The sequence below is a fragment of the Macaca fascicularis genome, chromosome 17 (genome assembly GCF_037993035.2).
Source record: "Macaca fascicularis isolate 582-1 chromosome 17, T2T-MFA8v1.1".
Classification (NCBI taxonomy): domain Eukaryota; kingdom Metazoa; phylum Chordata; class Mammalia; order Primates; family Cercopithecidae; genus Macaca; species Macaca fascicularis.
The window spans coordinates 96,185,902-96,201,746 of NC_088391.1; the positions used below are offsets into that span (position 1 = coordinate 96,185,902).

At 36.3% G+C, this 15,845-nt stretch overlaps 1 protein-coding gene across 1 annotated transcript in view; it reads left to right on the top strand.

The window, feature by feature from the left end:
• Positions 1 to 15,845, top strand: part of DAOA (D-amino acid oxidase activator) — a 31,923-nt gene that overhangs the window by 4,658 nt on the left and 11,420 nt on the right. The window contains 2 exon segments of the mRNA XM_065532981.1: positions 8,246 to 8,340; positions 13,784 to 13,827. Coding sequence (XP_065389053.1) covers positions 8,246 to 8,340; positions 13,784 to 13,827 — 139 coding nt within the window.

Here is a 15,845-nt window from a genome sequence, read left to right on the forward strand (position 1 = left end):
TTCTTGGCAACATAATGCATTTAAGTTCGTAGCCATATGCTTATTATGTTCTATTTTAGTCACATTTATAGTGGCAGACAAAAGATAATGTTTCCCCCAAAGCACTCAGTTTTTGAACTTTCTCTATTAAGAAGGACACCCATATCCATCATAAAGTTTAACACAATTTTGTAAAGTCCTCAATTGAACATAACAAAATTCTAAACATTGTGATAAACTTGTCAAGGTTTGCTTTCCTCATGATGAGTGCTTGATCTTTGCGGCTGTTCCTTCAATCTTTTGGTCACCCCTTTCGGTCCTGTACTCTTCGGAAGGAAGTCACTCTGTGCTGCCCAGGAATGAGAGTTAGGCTCTGCCTCTTTCAAGGCAGGGCACCCACATAAATTATCTGGATTCTTCTGCACACAGGAATGAACTCTCCCCCATTGACTTATGCATTCTGTCATTCATTTAAATCAAAATGAATTCAGAAACATTTATTTTGGATTTTGGGTTATAATCTAATACTACTGGTTTTGTTCTGAAAATTTTCCAGTGTTGGCTATTAGGAGCTCTTTCAGTTGGCTACTATGCCCTGTGACATATCCCATGTCACAGGGGTGGCAAAAATGGCAAAACGTAATAAAATATATTGTTTTACTCAGTTAAGTTGGTAAATATAGTAATAAATACATTTTATATTAATAATATTAATATTTACAAAATACTCTGCTTTGCATAATCCTACTACAAATCAGAGATGGGGGCAGATATACTATCTACTTTGCAAGTTAATTAACTAGTTTCTTTAGGAATGTTAAGTGATTCATCTCTAATCATGCAGAAAGACCACAAATCTCTACGCATCTTTTAATGAGATACCTTTCCCCAATATTTTTGGAATGAACGCCAGAAACAAGAGAAAATCATGCCTGTATTCTCTTGTTATGAGATTAGATAACTATTTTCTGAATATTTTCAAAAGTAACTATTTTTAATGTTAAATGCATACAAAATATATTCCTAGCTTACAAAAAGCTATCAAAACAATTGTTGGACATAATGTTCTATGGAAGTTCTACAGCTAGACAAAAACTCAAGTGTTGCATAATATTTTTAGTTGTATCAAGATTTCAGATCAATAATGGGACTATTATTAGTGCTATACTATATTTTAAACAGAAAGCAGAGACCACTGAACATTTTGATGTTGCTATTATGGAATATATTCCTTCTACAGAAAGGTCTTCTGCATCCAAAATGAGTTCATTTTACCCATTAGTGGAGAAAAACCCATTTTGCCTTTCTTTGGGTTCATTTTCATCTCAGAGAAATAATACAAATCTTGGCCTGCAACATTTCCTGCGGCTTAATAACCAGCTGGACCTCAAGCCATCACCTCCTCTCAGGCAACCATTAGTTCCCAGGAAACACTCTGCCTTGATCATTATTGCATAATTAAGACCATTTTGTCCTCCTTTAATGTAGCATATCAATTATTGAGGAGAAATACAATACAGGGAAAAAAAGTGATGACATTGCTTTATATTTAAAAAGAAGAAAAACGAAAATGAGTAATCCTAGACGCTTAGTTTAATAACTGTCCTTCAAAAGAAAACCAACATCCAAAGTAAATTGCTAAAGAGCTTCTTATTTCGATATTTCTACTTGCAGATAATTTGGCAAAATGGATAAATAACAAATAATACAACAAAGGGGATATTTGTCCTCAAGGAAATTTTACAGAATGTTCCCAAACCTTGGTGCATGTAAGCTGCAGTGTCGGGAATAATCTCCAAATTCAAGTTAAGTAGGCAAGCTAGCAGCTGATGGAATATTCACATAACATCCTGAGCCCTTTTAGTTACAAAAATTCAAAGTAGACCTCTTCTCCTTTGATTTCTTCTTCATTATAATCAGTGGTTTTATTTTGCATAGAAAAGGTGAGTAGAGAAAAGGGACCCTATTTACCCACATGCATCCCGTGCAACAACCACCTCTGATGATTCACCCCCCGCCCCAACCCAGAGGAAGTCAGAGAGCAGGTAGATAAAATATAGGCGGTTAAATTATTCACATACTATTCTTAAGCAACAAGGGATATGAAAACGTGCGAATAGTTTGTTTTGTTCTTTCTGTTCTTGTTTGTTTTTTTGTGGATTTGTTTGTTTGTTTTTTGAGAAGGAGTTTCACTCTTGTCGCCCAGGCTGGAGTGCAGTGGCACAGTCTCGGCTCACTGCAACCTGCGCCTCCTGGGTTCAAGTGATTCTCCTGCCTCAGCCCCCCAAGTAGCTGGGATTACAGACGCTCACCACCACATCTGGCTAATTTTTGTATTTTTAGTAGACACGGGGTTTCACCATGTTGACCAGGCTGGTCTTGAACTCCTGACCTCAGGTGATCCACACTCCTCCGCCTCCTGAAGTACAGGGATTATAGGCGTGAGCCACTGCACCAGCCTTAATAGTCTGTTATTGTAACAGGCTCTGTAACTATCTCCTTTCATAGTTCCCTGGAAATCTTCCTCTGTCAGATGTCTTCCCTCCCACCCTCTAGCTGAACAGGGAACAGGTTGGGAAATGGGATATCTCCATATGGGCCAGAAGAAGGGGGAGTAGTTTTAGACTGAAATAAAAAAGGAAAAATAAAAAAGAAAGAGAGGAAGACAACCAAAATGATTCTTTTATTTACAAAAGTGGGCATAAGCTTCAAATGAACAATCTCATTAAATTATTCGATGAGTCAATTCTGGCAACATATACAGTATACACTGTGCAGGTTTATATTAAAAACTCATACTCATAAACATAAAATTCTGGTATTTTTGCTTTGAGTACTGGAAAAAAAAAGGAATTATGGAACAGCGGTTTAGTGTGTTACCAACAAACCATAGTGCTAACGAAAGTTACATAGACTTTTTGCACTGGAATAATCTCAATATTGGCATAGGTAAGGTTACGTACTGGGGGCCTTGGGCCATTTCCAACTGTGTACTTAATTTTTCTGGCAGCTTAAAACTATAAAAATATCTAGAATTAGTTGCTTCCTCAACAATGTTTTAAGTTTTATCTAAAACAATCAAAAAATGTTTTAAATGGGACTACATTTTGAGTAGGCATCTGTTAGGTGAAACAGCCGCAGCCGCCATTCATGCAGGAAGAGGGCGCCTTTCTTTCCTGTGCTCCACTCTGTATCCTGTTGTCTCTCTAGCATCTTCCAGAAGGCCACATTTATTCATTTATGTTAGAGCTTGGCCACTGTGCTTTTGTATTTAAAACTGTTGGTATAGTGTTTAAAGCAGTTTTGTTACAAATCCATGCAGTAATAGCTATTAAACAATGGATTCTTAGACGGATATTTACTTGTATTATTGCAGCACAACACATTACCTTGTTGACTATTACCAAAGTGTGTTAAAGAGACTGTAATTTCTTAATATTTTTATTGATAGCTCATCTAAAATTGCTTTGGTGTTAATACATGTGCTATAAAAAGTAGCAGATAGTTATGAATATTCTTATTTGTTTCGTTCTAAATGCACGTGTATTCCTCAAAACTTGGATGCTCAATGATTCAGCAAAACTGTCCAAGGATTCAGTAAAACCCAGTTCCAGGAATGGTAGCCACACCTTTCCTGCTGGATCAGATTCCATCAGGTCCAATCCAGCCAGTCATATATGATGATTCAATTTTACCTTTTCCTCTCAGTTTCTTTCAAACATGACTATGAGTTCAGCAGGCAATTTACTTTGCCCTCTTAAACTCTGAAATCACAATCTGAATATCCACAGCCTATCTCTTAAGACAGCAGAATAATCTACAGCAATCACATGTCCCTCACAATATCTGATTGGATATTCTTGGATCATCTTGACAGCACTTGCTCCTTGATTGAAACTTAAATGCTTACAATCACAGTCTCTTCATACTTTCACTTTTAACCAGAATAGATAATTTGAGATGTATCCTCCCAATGGTCAATGCTATATTTTAATCAAATGACATAAACAAATAGATATAAACAGATCCATATGGAACTATCTGTATTGATAAGAATATAAATTATAGGCACCAAAATACATTGCCTAATATTAATGCTTTTCTTTTCTTTCTTTTTTTTTTTTTTTTTTTGACCTATTATTGGAAGCTTACTATATCCTTCATCAGCATCACAACTTATATCGTGGTGTGCAACCTGGCTTGTCCTGTGAATGTTTTTGGTACACTGTGTTGTCCACTAATGGTGATTCCACCATGTTAAAGTCCACCTCCTTCCTTGAATCTCAGCCAAACCCAACATCTTCCCTAGCTCATACACAAATCTCATTGCAATTTTATAGAGTCCACTATGTTTAAGAAATAGAAAAACAGAATTAGAAAGATTCACTGTACTCTTCCTAAAGGGGGTAACCTGTGCATATCCAGACAAGCTCAATGTGTCCAAATCGTTTAATTATCAGAATAGATGTGTTGGTCAAGACCCAAAACTTTTTAAGCACCAATAAGGATTAAGAAAATAGTTTCATTTGCTGTGCAGCTCTGTGGTTTAATAGAGCCCCATTTATCTATTTTTGTTTTTGTCCTCTGTGCTTTTGAGGTCTTCCCCATAAAACGTTTGCTTAGAACAGTGTCCTGAAGTGTCTCCTCTGTTTTCTTCTAGTGGTTTTATAGTTTCAGGTCTTAGATTTAAGCCTGTAGTCCATCTTGAGTTGAATTTTGTGCATGGTGAAACATAGGGGTCCAGTTTCATTTTTATGCATCTGGAAATCCAATTTTCCTGTACACATTTTTTTAAAAGGATATCCTTTCCCCAATGTATGTTCTTGGCATTTTTGTCAAAAATCAGCTACCTGTAAATATGGAGGTTTATTTCTAGAGTCTCTGTTTTGCTCCATTGGTCTCTATGTGTCTTTTTATACCAACACCATGCTATTTTTGTTACTATAGCCTTGTATTCTGAAGTTAGGTAGTGCGATGCCTAAAGCTTTGTCCTTTTTGCTCAGGATAGTTTTGGCTATTTGGGCTAATTTTTGGTTCCATACAAACTTTAGGTTTTTAAATATTTTTTCTGTGAAAAAATAATGTCGCTACTTTGATAGGGATTACATTGAATGTGTGGATTATTTCAGATGACAAGATCATTTTAATAATATTAAGTCTTTTCATCCATGAGCTTGGGATATCTTTCCGCTTGTTTGTGCCCTCTTCAATTTCTTTTGTCAGTGTGTTTTAGTGTACCTTGTAGGTATATTTTACCTGCTTAGTTACATTTATTCCTAGGGTATTTTTTATAGCTATTTTAAAGAGAATCTCCAAACAACCTGTTGAATGGGAGAAAATATTTGCAAACTATTCATCTGACAGGTGAATAATATCCAGAAAATACAAGGAACTCAAATAGCTCAACAGTAAAAAAAAAAACAAAAAAACAAACAAAAAAAATCCTCACAAATCCCACAAATAATCCTATTAAAAAGTAGGCAAAGGACATGAGTAGACATTTCTCAAAAAAAATGCATACAAATGGCATAACCACTAAGTATATAAACGAGATGCTCAACATCACTGATTATCAGGGAATTGTGAATCAAAGCCACTACGTGACATCACCTTACCCCAGTAGAATGGCTATGACTAAAAAGACAAAACAATGACAGCTACTGGTGAGGGTACAGAGAAAAGGGAACTCTTATACACTGTTGGTGGAAATGTAAATTAGTACAGCCATTATGAAAAAATACTATGGAGATTTCTGAACAAAATTAAAAATAGAAGTGGCATAGGATCCAGAAATCTGACTACCAGGTATTTATCCAAAGGAAAAGAAATCCATGTTCCACAGGGAAACCAGCACTGGCTTGTTCACTGCAGCACTGTTCACCATTGCAAAGATACAGAATCAGCCCATGTCTCCATCAATGAACAAATAGATAAGCAAAATGGAATAGTATTTGGGCACAAAAACATTGAAATTATGTCATTTGCAGCAATATAAATGGAACTGGAGGTCACTATGTTAAGTGAAACAAGCCAGACACAGAAAGACAAACACCACATGTTCTCACTCATATGTGGGAATTAAAAATGAAATGTTGATCTCATGTAGGTAGACAATAGAATGATAGATGCCAAAGACTGGCAAGTGTGTACGGCTGAGAGTGGGGAATGAAGAAAAGACGATCAATGGGTGCAAACATAGAGTTAGTTAGAAGGCATAAGTTATTATTATTTTTTTTTCTTTGACACAGACTTTCACTCTTGTTGCCCAGGCTGGAGGGCAAGGGCACAATCTTGGCTCACTGCAACCTCTGCCTCCCAGGTTCAAGCTATTCTCCTGCCTCAGCCTCCTGAGTAGTTAGGGTTACAGGCACCCACCACCATGCCTGGCTAAATTTTGTAGTTTTGCAAATACAAACATTTCACCATGTTGGCCAGGCTGGTCTTGAACTCCTGACCTCAGATGACCCACCCACCTCGGCCTCCCAAAGTGCTGGGACTACAGGTGTGAGCCACCACACCTGGCTAGAAAGTACTGGAAGTTCTAATGTTCAATAGCAGAATAGAATGACTAGTTAACAGCAATGTATTGTATATTTCAAGGCAGCGAGAAGAGAGAACATGAAATGTTCTTAAAACATAAAAATGCTAAATACTGAAGGGGATATCCCAAGATCCTGATGATAATTACACCTTCTATGCCTGTAACAAAATATCACATGTACTCCATAAATATGTAAAATATTCTGTATCAATAAAACAATGGAATGATGCAGATAAAAGAAAGAAAATAGGCTGGACGTGGTGGCTCATGTCCCAGCACTTTGGGAGGCCAAGATGGGCAGATCACGAGGTCAGGAGATCAAGACCATCCTGGCTAACACAGTGAAACCCTATCTCTACTAAAAAAAAATACATATATAAAAAAATTAGCAGGGCGAGGTGGCACATGCCTGTAGTCCTAGCTACTCGGGAGGCTGAGGCAGGAGAATCGGTTGAACATGGGAGGCAGAGGTTGCAGTGAGCTGAGCCTGGGTGACACAGACTCCATTTCAAAAAAAAAAAAAAAACAGAAAGAAAGAAAATAAATGTATTAACTTAATGCTCACAAAGTTGTGTAATCTCAGTTAATCTTTTTTCATTTCAAATATTGTATTAAAATATTTTCATATACAAATATATTATTTACCATTTATCTCCTAAATTTGAGACTTTAAACTCTCCAACTGTGGTCTGTTTTTTTTGTTTTTGTTTTTTTGAGGCGAAGTCTCACTCTTGACCCCCAGGCTGGAGTGCAATGGCGCAGTCTCGGCTCACTGCAACCTCTGCCTCCTAGGTTCAAGGGATTCTCCTGCCTCAGCCTCCTGAGTAGCTGGGATTACAGGCGCCTGCCACCACACCCAGCTAATTTTTGTATTTTTAGTAGAGATGGGGGTTTCACCGTATTGTCCAGGCTGGTCTCGAACTCCTGACCTCAGGTGATCCACCCGCTTTGGCCTCCCAAAATGCTGAGATTATAGGCATGAGCCACCGCGACCGGCCTCCAATTGTAGTCTTTAAAGACTTACTTGTAATATGCTTCCCAGCTGAATAACAGGGAGAGTTTAAAACAAATTCCTACCAGTAAATATTTTTCTAATCTATAAAACGGCATAGCATTTCTTAACTAAAATATAAACGGATCCTATTTGAGCACAGAAGGGGAGAACATATCATTCAGTATATTGATTAGATATTGCAGATTTTAGTAAAATTGAAGTTTATTAAAAATATATACAAAATATCAACTTGAAATACATTTAAATGAGATGTACTCTCTCTTAAATAAAAACGATGTTTCTTGCACCCCAAACAGCATTTCCTCTGTTTTAATGGTTATTGATTTCATCAGTGGTGCTGGTCAGTTACATTACGACTATAGCTGAGTTATGGCAACTCATAAAATAACCGTAATTGAGAGACAATGAGCTTTCCAGATATTCAGTGAGATGCTTCCTCTTGGCAAAACAGACGATATTTTCCGGGTTTGGCTGCACTGTTCTTTGTGTTTAGGTATTGACGTTCTGATAACCCTAACTTGGCCTTGCTTAGTAATAAGAAAAAATATCCTTTGCCATTTTAATGTAATGAGGTTAGGGGGAAGAAGAGAAAACCACGTTTAAAAGCAGACCTCATCAAACTACAATAAAATATAAACTACTAAAAGTCTGGCTATCTGATAACCAAAGGCGTAAAATAATCTTTTAACATTTTTACTTTGTTTACATAGATGCGAGAGTGCTTTAAAACCATACTACCATGCAGAGCTGATGTTCATGCACGTGCTGGAGTATGTTCTGATTCGTCAGTCTCCCATGATATTTGGTTGGTATTTATCCCTGTTCCAGGTGTTGAATGTCTGGAATAGCATTCCTGCTTTGAAATATTTTTTCAAAGTGTAAGAAACAAAACAACAAATAGGGTGTGATTACCCCACTTCTTCCCCCAGACTCCCCCTTCCTCACACAGTTCATGCCGCATGCCACTTTCCTGGACTATTGGAAGTACCTCGGACCTTGCCTCCCCACCCTACTCTGGGCTTATCCGGTCATCTCCCATGCTGCAACCTGACAGAGAGCTGCAAGTTGCAAATCTGATCTTGTCACCACCACTCTCCACACTAAATCCCTCTAATGCCTCCCCCATTCTTTTTGGATAAATTCCTTCTGCTTGCATAGCCACATGCTTGTCTTCTTCAGCTTCACCTCACACTGTGGTCACCTGCCTTCCACTCACTCGGGGACTTCTCTCCATTGAAGAAGATCTTCTCCCCTGTTCCAGGGCTTTCCCGCTGACGGTTGTATCTCCCCCATACCATGCCCAGGTGGCCATCTCATCCCACAGATGTCTTTCAGCTCCATCAACAATTATTTGGAAAGGCTTCCTTGATCCCCCAATTTAAGCCGGTTCTCTTGATGTAGGTGTCTTTCCTTCAGAATAATTATTTACATTTGAATCAAGATATGTTAGTTAATGTAATTATTTCACTATTACCATTTTCTACATAGCATTGTAAGTTCTATGTGAGCAGGGTTCTTGAAACCTATAAATAGTTTTGATCATTACCGTAAACTCAAAGCCTAGGACAGTGATTGCATGGGATAAATACTTAATATATTGTATCAAATAACAAATGTTTGCCCTTATGTAAGCAGAGTAACCTCTGCTTATAAGTTTTGTAACCTCTTAATTAATTATATGTTTCATTAAAAGTGCTGACTCTTGTTACAAACACATTTTAAGTTGTGTCACTGTTGGTTAATTTATCCAGTTAAATATATTAATTCTGAAATTTATTTAAAATCAGAAAAATCATGATAATATTTATAAATAACCAATGACTCATAAAAACAAACAGAGTGGTATCAAGGGAATATCTCTACCTGCAAAAAAACAAGCAAACAAATAAAATCACATTTATCAGCTTTTCTATAAAGAGGTTTGTATTTAAATCTAATTTTAAATTATGATAATAATGGATTTTGAAGTGTTAAACAGAAATCCAAATATAGGTGGTATTTTCCATGCTCCTCAACTACAAAATTTAATTTTAGAGATGGCTAACCATCTATGAAGTGTTATTGGATTAGCGTGGTAACATTATTATGAAATAGAGTTTTTCTCACTTAAAATCCCAAAAGGAGCCCTGAACAAGTCATTTTTAAAAGCACACAAAAAATTACTGAATAATATTTTCACAAGAGTTAAACTAGATATTAAGTATAAATGAAAATCTTCAAACATGTAATATATTAAAGTAACTTTTGTTATTTAAGCATTGCCAATAACATGTCAAAATTATTCTGACTTTTAGATTTTAGAAGAATTAAGTAAAAGAGATCAGCCAGGAGTTCTGTGTAACTTTGTGTAAGTTAAATTTCATCTGTGGTTTCCATGTCCAAAATAGAAATTTGAAAGATCCAACAGACCTGAAGATACACACCTTTAAATGGAAAAATGGTTGCTCTTTGTTTAATATTTGGTAAGATTTCAAAGTATTGTTTTTTCTTACATCTAAGTATGAAAGATTCCATCCAAACTTTGAAATGTCTTTTGCCCTCATATATGAAAATGTGCATGCATGTGCATTCATGAAGGGGAGAGAAATGATCGATGCTCTAATTAGAGCTGGCACAAAACCCGGACTAGGCAGCTGCTGTGAGCTTTGTCATTACAATTTTGACGTGACATATGATTTGGGAAATGTTGGGAGCATTCGAAGGCTGCCCCATCTAGGCCCCAACATGCTCAGCTCCAGACACTACCCCCACCAAAAAAGCATCACACAATACCACATAAAATTATTCAGATATGTCCAACCTCTTCCATCACGTGGTTACTCCATACAACCTCAATAGATTCTCTGGCACCTGATCAATTTTGAGGCACTATTTGTCAATCTAAAGTGGTCAAGAACATGATGGCTACAACCCCTTGCTGTTCAGTTGCTTGTCTTATATTCAGATAATTTTTCAAAAGAATGAACTATTTTAAAAGGTTATGTTTTATAAAAAGTCACTTGAAAGTGGGATAAGATTTTCTATCTCAAATCGTTCCTCTGCAATTATAAGTAGCAAAACCTGAAGAGACACAGGTCTTTATACTGACTTTAGACTCATTCTGTTTAGATAACTGTATCATAGAAGTATTAGATCAACAAAGGTTTGAATCATTTCTTCACTAAGTTTCACCCTCCCATCAAAATCCAATGCTCAGCTCTCAAAGTTAGCAGGAGATTTCAATGTCAGCAGAGCAATGATTTTTGTGCCTACAAGTTTTCTTTCCTAAGAGAAGAAAAAATGGTAACTGTTAATCAATAGAAAATCCACCACCAGTGGAACAAACGTGTGCTTGCTAAAGCGGCATTTTCAGAACTCACGTTGAATCTTGAGCACAGAAACAAAGGCCTGTGCCTAGAGGCTCCTCCAGACCTTGTGCATTCCTAGAATCTTACGGAGCTATAATCTCTTTTCCATAAATCCCCATTCCAGAAGGTCTTTATTCCTGAAATTACATTACAATCTCTTTAAAACCAGATTTGGAGAGATGGTATGTGGAAATGTTTCAGTGAATCCTTGGCTATCTTTACATTTGTTATGAATGTTCCCTATCTTTGATATTTAACACACAAATGGAATTTATTTCCACACATTTGGCTGGCTTAATTCTGGGCAGAATTATTACAAGTGAGAGCTTAAGGGAACTATTGTGTTAAAAATGTTATTGGTAACATTTTTGTGTAGACTCTCATGAAGAGGATGTGTAGTCTATTTGTGGATGAAGAAGATGGTGAATATATGCATGAATCAATAAGGAGAGAGATACAGAAATGGTTAGATGTTCACTAAGGCATTGTTCATCTTGGGAGGAAGTAGCAACAAATTAAATTACTAGCCACTTACGAGTGATTAATTTACACACTGAAATATTACAGACTCATTTAAAGAAATGAATGAATTTGTGTACAACGATATGAAACAAATACCTATAGGCCCAGAGACAGACCTACTCGTATGTTGCATAAGCATAGACAAACGTTTAACACAATACACATCACTACTTAATTTCAGAGAGTAAGATAATATTAGAATCTATCAGTAATATTTGAATTTGTTTTTAAGAGTATATCATAACTATTTAAAAATAATGAAGGAAAAACGAGGAACATGCTATGTCAAGGACAGCTTGTATATTATACAAGCACAGACCTGGGGAACAGGGCGTCTAAAAACTTAAGGTAGCAGGTGGGAGGTAGAGCCCTAGACACAAGAAAAGAAACTTCTTCCACTGAAGTTTCACTTGATCTGGTCTTGCTGCATTTATAATGTACAATTGCACAATGTAGTTAAAATATTCCCTTACAATGAGAAGATACAACCTTTATAATAAATAAAAAATCAAGTCTACTACCATGTGTTAGCTGATTGGCAAATAACACTGCCAAAAGTAAAAATAAAAATAATGGATAATAATAGTAATAATAATGCGGTTTTTTCTTCACTCAAACTAGCTTCCAATCATTGGAAAATATTCTGTTTGTCTTTGGTGTTGGTAACAAAATACTAATATTGACTGAATAATTATCTTTTTTATAATATTTCTTACGTTTTTCTTTAACATTTAATGTTTTTATTCTTTTCCTAAGGGAAAATGCCTGTGGACTTTGAAAGTCAAGAACTTCAGATAAATATCTATTTTTTAAATCTCAGTTTTAATCATATCTTTTCACTGGTTTTTTGACTGCTGGCATTTATATTTGCTTTTAGCCTGGAATAATTGCTTCTTGTTTAAAATCCTCTGAATTTCTAAATTGAAATATTGGATTACTGCTCACAATGAAGGTTTGGAATTTTCTTCAAGATGCACATTTTTCTTTCTTTAACCTTTAAAGAAACGAGTTGAAGCACGTCATGGTATGTATTTCTACAGCAACCACTCTGCTTCTGCAATTTCAGACACTTTACACTGTCTTTCAAGAATAAATATCATTTGAGAAAGAGTGGCGGGGGTAGCACATCTCTCCAGCCTCAAACTATTCCTTCCTCAGGGCAGAATTTCCCCGTCACGCTCTCTTGTCATCCTCACCTTCTTCTTGTCTGAATTCATCAACATTTCAGCCAAATTACTGTGCTGCTAAGTCACTGGGAAGATCAGGACCCCACACCAAGATGATCACCTTAGAAATGCACAAAACCCCTAATGGGTAAAGAGAGATCAAATATTTCAGATAGAAAAGTGGGATGTTTTCGTAGATAGGTAGCCTAAATGTCTACTCCGATCAGGAAAACTATCTTAAGCAGAAGTTATAATTTGCCTTAATAATGAATCAAAAAGTGAACGCCAAAGTATCTGCCTTTAGTCAATTTAAATGTAGCAAATGAAATATGACTTAAAACAGGGTCAATCTTGAATACAAAATACCGACTTTCTGAACACATACAAATGTTTCCATAAATATATAAAATGTATTTGTATTTCATAGACAACAAAGGTACAATTTAAACTACATTTGTTTTTGCAAACACCTAAATTTCATTATCTGCCATTCATTAAGAAAAGGAGTTGAAAGAAAAAAAAACTTTAAACACTAATGTATAATTGCAATTTTGTTTTAGGCAACTGTGGAAATGGCATTTTTTTTTTTTGTATATTTGTATAGCACAATAAATGTGTAGCCCACAGCCAAGGGGATTGCATAAATTTTCCCCTGGCATAGCTACTATTTCCAATCACGCCCAAGAGGATATTTTATCTGCTTTGTGTATATATATACATATATAATATATATGTAATATATGCACACATACATCTTCAACATTTGTTAACATTAACATTTATTTTGTTTCCTGTTATGCATGTGTATATATGCTCTTATTTAATAATGTTAGTTAACATTTCCTTTTTCTGTAAATAATGATAGTATAATTTGAAAAGTCTGGCTCAATTCCCAGACTTAGGTCAGGCTAATATACTAATATATTTAGACCAGCTTACTGTTTTATTGGACTTTGATGTTGAGCTATATTTTTTGAAAGAGTATTTTTATGTTGCAAGTTCCAAAAAAGATCCTTAAAAAGACAAAGCCTTGTTTTCTTTTTATCTTTAACTGTAATAAGCAGTTGGATTTAATTTTGAAACTCCCACAATTTGCAGCATATATATTTTGGATTCTGTGGGAGGCTAAAATTATATTGGGCATGAGGAATTGTTCCTATCTTATTTTCTGGCATAAAATCTTGTTTTTCTTTATTGTTTTTGTATGTCTCAGAACTTCAGAAAAAGGAAGAGCATGCATCCACAGTTAAAGAAAAAGTAATTATAAATTTATAACATCACAAGTGAACCCAACCTACTTCTCCTAATATTTTTGGTTTGGATATATTGCTAAATAGCATCATCGTTCTCTTAGACATGAGGTTGAAAATTTCTGGGTTACTGTTGACTTCTGTCTTATTCCTACTTTTTTAAGTCCTTTTGTTTATTTTTATTCTTTCTCTTATCACAGATTCTACTCATTTTTGTTCCTCTGTAACTATTACCTAAATACATTTGAGTTTCCTAATTGTCTTTTACAATTTACTTTCTTTCCTCTCCAATCTGTCATTAATTTTGAAGCCAAAACAATCTTGATCATAATATTTACTTCATTTTAATGATTTCTCATTGTCTAGTGTGTTGAGTTTGAGGAAGAATGCCGGTGTCCTCTCTGTTACAGCTATATCTTAAAATTACTTCAGTGATTTTTAAATACAACAATCTCTGGACCATAACCTTGAGACTCTCATTCATTATGCAAGAGTAGACATGGGTCTTTGAATTTCTAACAAATGTCATTGTGTTTTAATTGTGCTAATGAAACCCTGCACTGGCAACCTAATAAAGTAGCCTACAAATAACTGGTAATCAATAAAATATTTGTGGAACAAATGAATTATTGATTCTTTGTATGAATAGCGCATTCTCAAGTAAACACCTGAACATCAACCTCTCCCACCCCATACCCCTTTTGAATTGTTCTTCATAAAACTTACTCCTGTGTGAAAGCATCTTCTGTGTGTGAATTTTTACTGTCTGCATCACCACATGGAATGTGAGATCCCTGAGGGCGGAGACTTGTTTGTTTTGTTCACCAGTGTCTCAGTGCCTGCAATAGCACCTGGTAAATCATAGCGTCTTCTGAAATACTTTCTGAATGTATATATGAGTGCTAGGAAAAGCCTGAACATGGTAGATAAATGAGAAATCACCACCAGAACACCAAGTTCCTGGCATACAGTTTCAAGGTCCAGCAACATAGTTTCTAAGAACTAGCTGTTCTCTAGATCAACTATACAGATTAGCAAGTCTTTTAACTAAGTGTTGAGCACAGCACTGCTCTGAGATTTAGCACCTCAGTTGACCGTGGATTGCTTCCAGAGATGGACTGTCAAATAGGAAGACTTTCTGCAGTTACAGAAATGGTCTATGTCTGTGCTGTCCAACATGGTAGCCAAGTGTGTGTGGTTATTGAGTACTTGGAATATGGCTAGTGGCACTGAGGAACTAAAGTTTTAATTTCAATTAATTTAAATAGCCTTAGGTTGCTAGGGTTTACCGTATTGGACAGTGTAGTTCTACAGTTATTCTTGTCTCCTCATAGTCAAAATTATCTTATGATGCTATCATAACCTAAAGATTAGCCAGGGACTCTATCATGGCTATGGCAGTCATGTCCTGTGAAAAATTCCATTAATGGCATCCACGTTTTGTGATGTGTAGAGCAAAATCTCAGTCTCCCTGACTAAGGCCCGTTCCATGTGGATACCTGGCTTTCTCCCTCGTCTACCTCCCTCAGTGGAGAGTCCGCCTGCTGACAGTGCTCTCCTTAGGTGCCTGTCTCTGGCTGTCCTGGGCCATCTGCACAGAGTTGTGCATGAGCTCCACTGTGGGAAGTCTCTAGAGATGAGCTGAGCTTACCCCACACCAACTGAAGGAGTCTATCTTAGTCCTGAAGATCCCAAGTCATCCTCATATCCCCATGAATGTGAATGGAAGCTGGGCCTGCTCAGAGAATCATCAGGGCTCTTCATTGTGGCCTGGAGCCGACTGCCAAGGAATGCCTAGGAACACACTCAGTAAGAGTGCTGCCCTCAGGCCAGACCAGACTTGAACTCTGCAGAGAAATCCCATATATATGTCTGCAGTTGCTCATTTGGATGCTGTAAACTTAACGTTGTGAAAAATATAAACACTTATGTTATCCAGTCTCTCTTGGGAAAATATGTAGGTTTAATCATTCCTGAATTTTCCTTAGTTCACACAGATTTATGTCCTAAAAATTGGCATTGGGT